This window comes from Poecilia formosa, unplaced genomic scaffold (genome assembly GCF_000485575.1).
Source record: "Poecilia formosa unplaced genomic scaffold, Poecilia_formosa-5.1.2 Scaffold705, whole genome shotgun sequence".
Taxonomy (NCBI): domain Eukaryota; kingdom Metazoa; phylum Chordata; class Actinopteri; order Cyprinodontiformes; family Poeciliidae; genus Poecilia; species Poecilia formosa.
In genome coordinates, this window is record NW_006800644.1 from 171,173 (window position 1) to 180,394 (window position 9,222).

Consider the following 9,222-nt stretch of genomic DNA (forward strand, 5'->3'; position numbering starts at 1 on the left):
CTATAGTCCCACTGTTTTTGTTGTGCTCCTGTTAGCCTTCCTTCTAACCTCCAGTGAAGAGTTGAACAGTTTCATTACACAAGAGACAAAGGAGTTCCTCAGCCTGTTGGTACTGCATTTTAGAAGAAGCAGTCTCCCACTTAACCTGCTTTCCTGGCTGCTGATGACAGCAGTTGTAGCATTTTGTTATACGCTGTTGACAGCGTACAATAAAATGCTGGCAACAGCAAACTGGTCAAACAACTCCAGCAGCTTTTCATAGATGTTAAGGGATCTCAGTAGTACATCTTCGTCTGGGATTTCTTATAGAGCTGCTTTGTGTTGCTTGTCCAGGCCAGCTTTATTGTCCAGCCACAAGCCAAAATATTTATTCTGGAAATCAAGGTATTTCCTGGATAGTTTTTCTGATCCTGTTGATATAATTCTCCAAATCCTGGAAACTTCCTTCATTCCACATGTAGAGTATGCTGACTGCATCCAACCTCCTATAAACGTGCAATCAGACCAATCACATCAACAATCCAGCAGCTTCTTACACAAGCGGGTTAATTTAATCTATTCTCATTATTTTAATAAATAATAATTTTAATAATTTTAACTTCAATAAATCAGACTAAGTTTTTAGCAGTACTTACAAACTAAACTAAACAATCTGATTTAATTCATTGTCATATATATATACAGCGATACCTAAAATACATCCAAGGTAAAATAAAATCATTTTAGGAGTCAGAGTACTTTTTTTCCTAAATGCAGAACTACGAAGTCTGGGGACTGTAGTCTAACCTAAAGACACAACCGCTGCTAAAAAGAATCTCTGATCAGATTTGTTAAGTACTGATGCCACAGTGGCTTTTATGCCCATAAAGCAAAATTTGGATGACATGTTTTTGTAAACGTTGGATCAATTCTAACATGTTTGTGTCTGCAACACATTAGAGGGAGCTTTTGATTTAGCCAAGCCGTGACCCTGCAGGGTGTACCAGACTGGGTTCAGATGTGGGGATAACAAGCATCCAGGCTTATCTGATAGTAGACGGCCTGAACACTGACAATGGTATTAGAATCTGACCCAACAGAAAGGTCACAGGTCGGGTTAAAAATAGCTTGCACAGCTACTTTAGTTCAGGCATGTTGTGTTGTGCAGAAGTTAAATATTTTGCACTTTGCAGAGTAATTTATGTCATGATCACAGTGGGTGTAATCAGCACCAAAAATGTTGGTGAATGAACTATAAATCAGAGAACTGATGTTGTATTTAGTGCTGTTTGGACATAGTCAGAGCTCTATGTAAATAGGTGTTTTCTCGCCTGGCGGAGGAATTACTGCTGCTTTGCTTCTCACTCTTAATGATCCAAGAGGCCATGGCAGCTCTGAACCTCTATCACATCCCCATATCCTCCCCTGCTCTCTCTCCTGGTTCAGTATTGTTGTCAAACGGCTCCAGTTTAATAAAAAAAGAGAAAATATGGCTTACTTTTCTGTAAATGACAGATTTGGTACAGCAAATCTTTGTAGAGAGGAAAACCTAAACATTCGAAAGTTCTTTATGGCAACACTTGAATTAACCCACTTAATGTTTTGAGTTTCAAAGTAAACCTCCAGTTGAATCCTTGTGCTTGGTTCTTCTGAAGGGAAAGTCTACTGTTGATTCACTTGAATAACTTTCCTACTCCACCAGCAGCTTCAGGGCCTCAGTGCAGAGAGGACCTAATGTTTTGATGTTCGTGTCTCCATTCCAGGTGGAGGTGAGGGTGCTGGTGTAACTGGCAAACTAATTCCTCTTCAGTTGGTTCTTGGATCTGTTCTCTGAGAAAACAAGCAAGAGGGATGAGCATATCTCAGGTATATTTGACAGATATACCTGATATACCAGATATACAGGTGTTAACCTACTTGAACATGAACTGGACTGAAGTTTCATATCGGATTTTCTCCACATCTGTAACAGAGCAGCTGTGACTACGGTCCCACTTGTAGATGAAGTTCTGTCAGACAAAATAGAACCATTAAATGAATATTCTCACACATCAGATTTAAGATCAAATCTGCTGCAAAAACCAATCTCAATTCTCTTTTCCCCTTTCAGAGCAATTTATTTATCAAAATGTAGATTTGGTCCTATAGATTCATCTTTATCTGCAGTTATTGGTATGTTGATAACACTAAACTGAGAAGCCATTTCTATGCCTAAAGCTGATTCTCTTTACTCACTACTATAGTTTAACCAAATCTTCTAAGTACTTCTAGATCAGTTCTTCTGTCTCTTCTTTGGGTGCATGCTTTGTCTTCTCAAAACCCCAGTTGGTCATGGCAGATGGCCAGAGTGGGTCAGGTTCTGGTTTGGCTGGAGGTTTCTTCCTGTTAAAGCGGAGTTTTCCTCTCCACTATTGGTACATGCATGCCCAGTGTGAGGGATTGACGCAGACTTATCCAGGAGGAGTTAATGCTGAAAATGACATGATGCAGGCTGCTGGGTTTTTTAAGACATACAACTTTTTAACCTTTTTGAATAATAAACTGGACATGTTTGATTACACTAGGATCAAACATCCTAGTATCTCCTAGTATCTGATTGTTTTAGATTGATTTATTATGACAAGGTATATAACAGTAGCTGTGTTTCCATTACAAATTTGAACAAATGTTTCTATATTTTGCAAATGTTGAAAAAACACAACTTCGCAATTGCAGTGTTTTCCATTAAATGAGAAATTAAATTACAATCAGCTATGAATAAGCATATTCATACAATAGATCATTAAAAATCATGGCAGCAACACATGAGATGCAGTATAATCATAATTCATCTGAGGCTAGCGTTCATCATCTATCAGCCATCAATGCAGATGTTGGCTTCTTAATATCTTAATGTCCATTGGCTTCTTAATTGTAGCAACAAGCCCCTTACTTGGGAGCAGCTACATATACCGTGTTTTGGGAAAATTGTAGTCAGTGATTCTACAGGAAAGCTAAGAATTTAACACATTGGAATGACACACCACTTTTTATTGATCACATGATTTGTGTGATGCAAAAGAGTTCTGCAAAATGCATCTACTTCGAAAGGGCTGATACTTCATCCCAGCACAAAAACTTTTTATAAAAAAAACTTTAGTTTTTTTTTCTAAAGTACCATGTTTGCACTAAACAAATTTATTTTTATAATTTCAATTTTCATAATTAAATGATTAATGGAAATGCAGCTGTCTTTATATTGTTAACAATTCTATTGCAGTTACAATACCAAAATTTTGAAATCATGAGTAAAAATCTATTTTAAAGAACTTCTTCACTGTTTGTTAAAAACAGACCTGGCAACAGTGCGGAGATGTTAATGGTTCACCCCAAAAATAGGAGAAATTTCTATGGACTCTAGAAGTGCTTTTAAAAACAATTATTGTCAGGAAAGACATAATAAATGATCTTATAGTAGAAACTGTTGTTACAGATTATTCTGGGAAATTTTGTGACAACATTTCTACACTTCCAGAAGGGAACTCCCAGGTGGAAAACCTTTAAGATAAACAACAGATTGACAGTATTCCAGAGTGTAAACGTTCAAGTAAATTCAATGCAGGATCAAAGTCTGCAAAAAATAAAATAAATGCATCAAAACAAAAAGATGCATCTCAGACTTCATAAGTTGATTTAGAGGGGCTGAAGGAAAAAGCATCCTCTGGCTAAAGAGAACCCAGCCACACGGCAACAGCTGTAAAGTTGCATCACAATGAAACAATGGGACAATGTCTGCTGGATACATTAGACCTCATAGCAGAGGTCTGGCCATAATATACCACGGCATGTTCGACTTAAACCAAGCAAAACATATCAGCACATGAAAGCTGATATGCAAATTATTTCCAACATCCTCAGCATTAGTTACTCAGATGCTGGAAAGCCTTCAGACTAGGGGCGCACTAATAAATCTGCCCTGATTTTCTTAATTTTGGGAGATTAGTAATTGGCTTCACAATTAAGTGTCAGCCAATCAAATCCACTGATCTTATCTACCTTGGCAAAGGCTAAAAATCAGCCACTGTCCTCTTTTGCTCTGCTGTGAGAGATGTTTGACTGACAGACCAGCTCACCAGGTTATGTCTACATGTGTGCAGTTAACAACAGCCACCCAAGTTGTTGACAATCAACAACTGATCAAGTTGCCAACTCAGTGATTTTCTTGCTATATTTAGCAATATTTCAGTACTGGACAAAATCGGCTTTTTAAAGATCGGTAATCGGCGATCATCCAGAAAATTGCAAGCTGTTCAGCTCTACTTTCAAACTTTAGGTTTGTGTGGGGTGTTAGTGTTCCATCAGCAAACTGACCTCCAGAATGAGAGCCACAAACAGGTTGACCCACATCACAGAGGAGGTGAGCCACCAGCACACAAAGTACACCTTGGACCACCTGGAGGGGAAAGAAACCATCATCATCATCATCATCATCATCATCCATCATCCATCATCATCATCGATCCCTTCCGAAAATTAAGAACTGTGATGTGTGGAGAAAGCTTCCTTACTCAGATGTGTATCTGCTGTATGCTTCCATGAAGGCCTGCCAGTTGTTGACAATCATGACATCATAGAGCAGAATAATGGCTGCCTGAGCAGACACACAGCATGGCATCAGTACAGAAACACATTTAAAGCTAATGTTGCTGAGACTTTAAACCCTCAAAAAAATATAAAACAATAACAGTAAAAACTATCCTACTTAGTGAACACAGCTATACTTCATGATGGCTTATAACAAGTATTGAAATAATACAGGGCATCAATCCCAATGACTGACATATGGGTGTTTTACTCACAGCAAAATCATCAAAGTTGTTGGGCCAGTATCCCAGCTGTTCATAAGTGCCACACACCGTGCTGAAGTTAGATGTGGTGTTGTCCAAGGAGAACACACTGGAACACACACACACAGTATCAGAAATGTGCCAGTGAACCAGTGTTAATTTAGTCAACAATGATGATAACCAAATGATTTTGTTGACGGCTTTTTTTTCATGATGATGACAAATATTACATTGCTCTCTGATGACTAAGACATGACAATATATCTGTAGGTTTTCGTTGATAAGATGAAAACTAGACAAAAATGTTAGTGGGTGGTCTTCTTCTTTTTCTTGGTGATTTTTATTGGCGGTCGGCAAAAAACGTTTAGTAGCATTACCACCAGTAGAAGGGGGTCTGTCAGACATTCAAAATGTGGATGACACATTTTTGCCTATTGTGCTTATCATCTGTCAGCAGGGGCGCGGTAAGGGGGTGAAAAGTGATGACAATTCTAGGGGCCCTGACCAGCAGGGGGCCCTCCGCAATTTAATTATTTGTATTTTGTTCATAGAAATAAAATAAAAATAAAAAAACGGGGTCCTGCAAATAAAAAATTAATCATATTGTATTTTCAAAGATCGTTTTTAGCAGTAAAAATTTAATGTTGCCCCTCCCAGACTAAAAAACACACATCCGTTTTTGCCCTGAACCCCCCTGAATCTGCATGAAATGGTTCGTTCCTGCTTGGAGCGCTTAACTGTGACGTATGGAGCTACAGTCAGTAGAAGCTGCAGCTGAATACAGCGGCGACTGTGGCAGTTACTATGCTGCTAAGAAAAGTTATAAAATCAGGTTTTTCAAAAATAAAATAGAGGGAGAGAAAGAAAAAGGCAAGAGTGTTAATTTATAACCCAGTTTTTCTCCAAGAGAGGTGGGTAGACTGTGTGAGATTATCAACCATTTAGCATTAGCTACAGACTACTGTTTGCTTCCATTTCACTAGCATTTAATGAATTAAGGAAAAACATTACCAACATATTCATATATTTAACTTGTTCCCTGTACCTTTTACCACTTAACAGATAAGTCAGTCAACAGCAGCTCTAACCCATGTGGCCTCATTATCCGTTCTCTCCTGAGTGAAATTAAAGCTGCAACTTTTTTTATACATATGTTTTTTTTCACATATTTTTTAAAACTGTCATTATGTTGTGACAGTATGGTATGAGAGGTAATCTGTGAAAAATGTATTTCCTCTGCTTTCTCCCAGGGTTCTCTAGAAACAATCAATCAGTGGCAGGAGAGCTTTAGTGCTGTCAATCACAATCTCATGTGGTGCTGCTCATCCTTCCTCCCCCTTGCTCTGTGCTATTCTGCAGCTAGCATAGCACAGAGCTGTGCAGATTCAAACTGTGAATGCTCAATTTAGTTAGCATAGCTACCAATGATAGCAGATAAATGGTTTCTTGTAATGATAAGTTCTTTCTCCACCATTAGCACATTTAGCAGTGAGTGAATGAGGCTAATTGACAGCGCTAAGAGCGTCCTGCTAGTTCTGATTGGTTGTTTGGTCAGAACGGTGCATTACTTTAACCAGTAATAGTAATTCAGGAAGGAAATGGAGGAGATTGATTGTTTTCACAGATTATCTGTCTCATAACAAACTGCTACAACATGGTGACAGCTTTAACAAATATGGAGAAAACATATTTTTTATTAAAGTTATGTACTGCAGCTTGAATAAAATGCAACTACATAGCATTTTTAGAAGTCTGGATTGCTTTATGTGTATTTTGCACGTTGCTTTTGACTGTTGCTCATGGGAGAGACATTTCAGTATCTAAAACTAATAGAAAAAATGTAAGCAACCTACTTGGATACTGGATGTGGACTGTTGGGTGTTAAATTCATGAGCAGTAAATATTGTGCTAATTATCAGTATTGAATCAAAGAAAGCAAAGCAAGCCTTTAAAATTGTGACGCTTTTTATGGGTCAAATAGACTCAAAAAATTGTAACAGCAGCTGCGCGGGGGGGCCCAAACAAATTTTTTTGTCAAGGGGCCCAAGATTCCTGGCAGTGCCCCTGTCTGTCAGTCAAAAGTTAAATGAATCAGTAATAGAAGGTGCGTGAGCTGAGACTCCTCAGTGATGGTTGACAGGTGAAACGCTATCTCCAGGAGCAAAATTATCAAAAGAAGGATTTTCATTACAGAAGAAGATTGGACGAAAAGGAACAGGTGGTTTGGCATAAACTGGTTTGTGACTGGACTAGAGTGGAAGCTCAGGTAGAGGACGATGACGATGATATGGATTTGACAGATAGTTTAAAAGTAGGGCAGCACTGGTAATTACCAGACTTCTAGTTCACCTGACAGTCAGACAAACAACAGTTTGTTCAGACAAACAATAGTTTGCTACCAGTATGAGCAAGTATTTACTTGCTCACACTGGTAGCAAGTGAATACTTAATGAAGACCTAGAAACTTCTAGGTCTTCATTAAGTATTCCTGTAATCATTCCTCTTGTTACTTTCTTCTCTTCTTAAATCCTTTTCTCTCACACAGTTTTTCTACAGATACTTTCAATATTCAAAGCTTTGTCTTTCTGTTCTTCTGTTTAACCAATGTTTTACATTACCATCTTTAAGACAGGCCTACAGCATGAGCGGTCATTAGGGGGAGAGTCTGCCTTCCTGTCCACCTTCTTGGACTAGAAGTTTTTTTTGTTTGTTTGTTTGTTTTTTTTTGTTTGTTTGTTTTTGATTTTTAATTATTTTTATCTCAGAGTGGCCAACTTTCTATTATTCCTATTTCGATTTGATGCAGTAGGAACTCCCGTACTTCCCGTATCTGACTGTGCCCTCTGTCTCCGGTGTTCTGTTTATCTGTGCTACCCGTAAATCTGTCCTACCTTGTAATGCACATGAGCATATCGATGTTACGTCACATACTGCTTACTCAGCAGATTTCTTACAAATACGTCCTACCTGTGGAAGTATCGTTTCATGTATTTTATTTCATCGAAAATTATGGTAAGTTTTATTTAATTTATTTTATACCTGGCTTTCATGAAGCTGCTGTATCACTTCATGCTTTTAGTTTACATGACAGGCAGCTTGCAAATATATTTATAAATGGCTTTAGTCTGCTGTCTGCAAAGTCTTTACTGCTGTAAACAAGTCATTGTTTTAGCGGTTAATCGGGACAAAATACGTTGTTTTGTGGGCTATTTTGTCCCTATATTTTAAAATATTTTAGTTTAATTACACTCTTTTTTTATTATTAAACTTTGCTAAATAGATGTTGGTAGCGATGTGGGACTGAAGCTGTGTAATAGTCGTGTAATATTAATCATATCCTATCATTTCAGAAGCACAGTGACCTGTGCAGTTCGGTGGACACATTGTGGCTGCGCTGCATCTGATAACATAACGCATTAATGCACAAAAAAGAGTTGCGGTGATCTGTATTTGTCTGTGTTATATTTAATTCCAATAACGTGTTTCCCCTGTTTGATACAGTTTTATTCTTACAAACACCTTTGTATTTAAAATATTTTTTTAACAGGTAGGATAAAAGGATTAGTGCATACATCTATAGCTTTTCATTTTAAATGGGTAGGATATTCAGATGAAAGAAGTGACCTTGTAGTTTCGTCGTGTATATAAATTGTTCCAGTGCTAAGCTAACCATAACTCCTAAGCTTCCACTTCAGTTCCGTCACTCAAATAATGTTATCCAATGTATTTAATATTAACACAACCCGCTATAGTTGTCTGTTTGTCAACATGACGGTAGCAGTTTGGACGCGTAGCACTGACAGATAGACTTAGCTATCTATCCATGCTACGGTAGGAAAATCTGACGAGGTAGCACTGATAGTCAGAACACCGGTCTTGTGCGAAATTCTGTTCCCCTGTGAAAATCTGTTCCCCCTGTGTCTGGAGCGCGCATTACAGCCAGAGAGGTGGATCTGGCGAATCTGACCATTTTCATGGCGCTTCTGATTGATTTCCCGGTAAAAACTACTCATATAATCATGTCAATGTTGTAACTTTCAGTTTAATCGGCAGCTATCAAAATAAAATAAAAAACATAAATAAATAAACGAGGTCTTGTGTGGAGGTCTTTTTACGCGGTTTTGTGTTATTTTAAAAATGAAGAGAAACAATTTTTTTTCAACTTTTATCTCTTAAGCCTGACAAATAAGTCAGTCAACAAACAGGTTTCCAACACATAGTGTGCATTTATAATTTTTCATTTCTGATACAGGAGGGAAGCTGGCCGATAGCAGGGCACAAAAATAAAGACTTCCTGAAAAGGTCAGAGTGTAAACTTTTTGGTAAATCTCATTCTAATGTAAAATATGACAGATTACTGGATTAAGGAAATTTCTAGTATGCTATCACACATAATAATTTTTGAGAATTTGGAAAC

General features: G+C 37.8%; 1 protein-coding gene and 1 long non-coding RNA gene across 4 annotated transcripts in view; one reads left to right on the plus strand and one right to left on the minus strand.

Annotated features, from left to right (window-relative positions):
- Positions 1–328: 328 nt before the first annotated feature.
- The window catches only part of LOC103130995 (two pore calcium channel protein 2-like), a 21,703-nt gene continuing 12,809 nt past the window's right edge, over positions 329–9,222 (minus strand). For all 3 annotated transcript variants that reach the window (XM_016666322.1, XM_007542533.2, XM_016666321.1), the window contains 5 exons: positions 4,818–4,914; positions 4,527–4,609; positions 4,330–4,411; positions 1,897–1,988; positions 329–1,809 (listed from right to left, as the gene is read on the minus strand). In XM_016666322.1, the coding sequence (XP_016521808.1) occupies positions 1,695–1,809; positions 1,897–1,988; positions 4,330–4,411; positions 4,527–4,609; positions 4,818–4,914 (469 nt within the window). In that variant the 3' untranslated portion in view covers positions 329–1,694. The remainder of the gene's footprint in view (positions 1,810–1,896; positions 1,989–4,329; positions 4,412–4,526; positions 4,610–4,817; positions 4,915–9,222) is intronic.
- On the plus strand, positions 6,874–8,872 carry LOC107834649 (uncharacterized). Its single transcript, XR_001660458.1, has 2 exons — positions 6,874–7,179; positions 7,214–8,872. It is a non-coding gene; the product is annotated as an uncharacterized LOC107834649 (long non-coding RNA).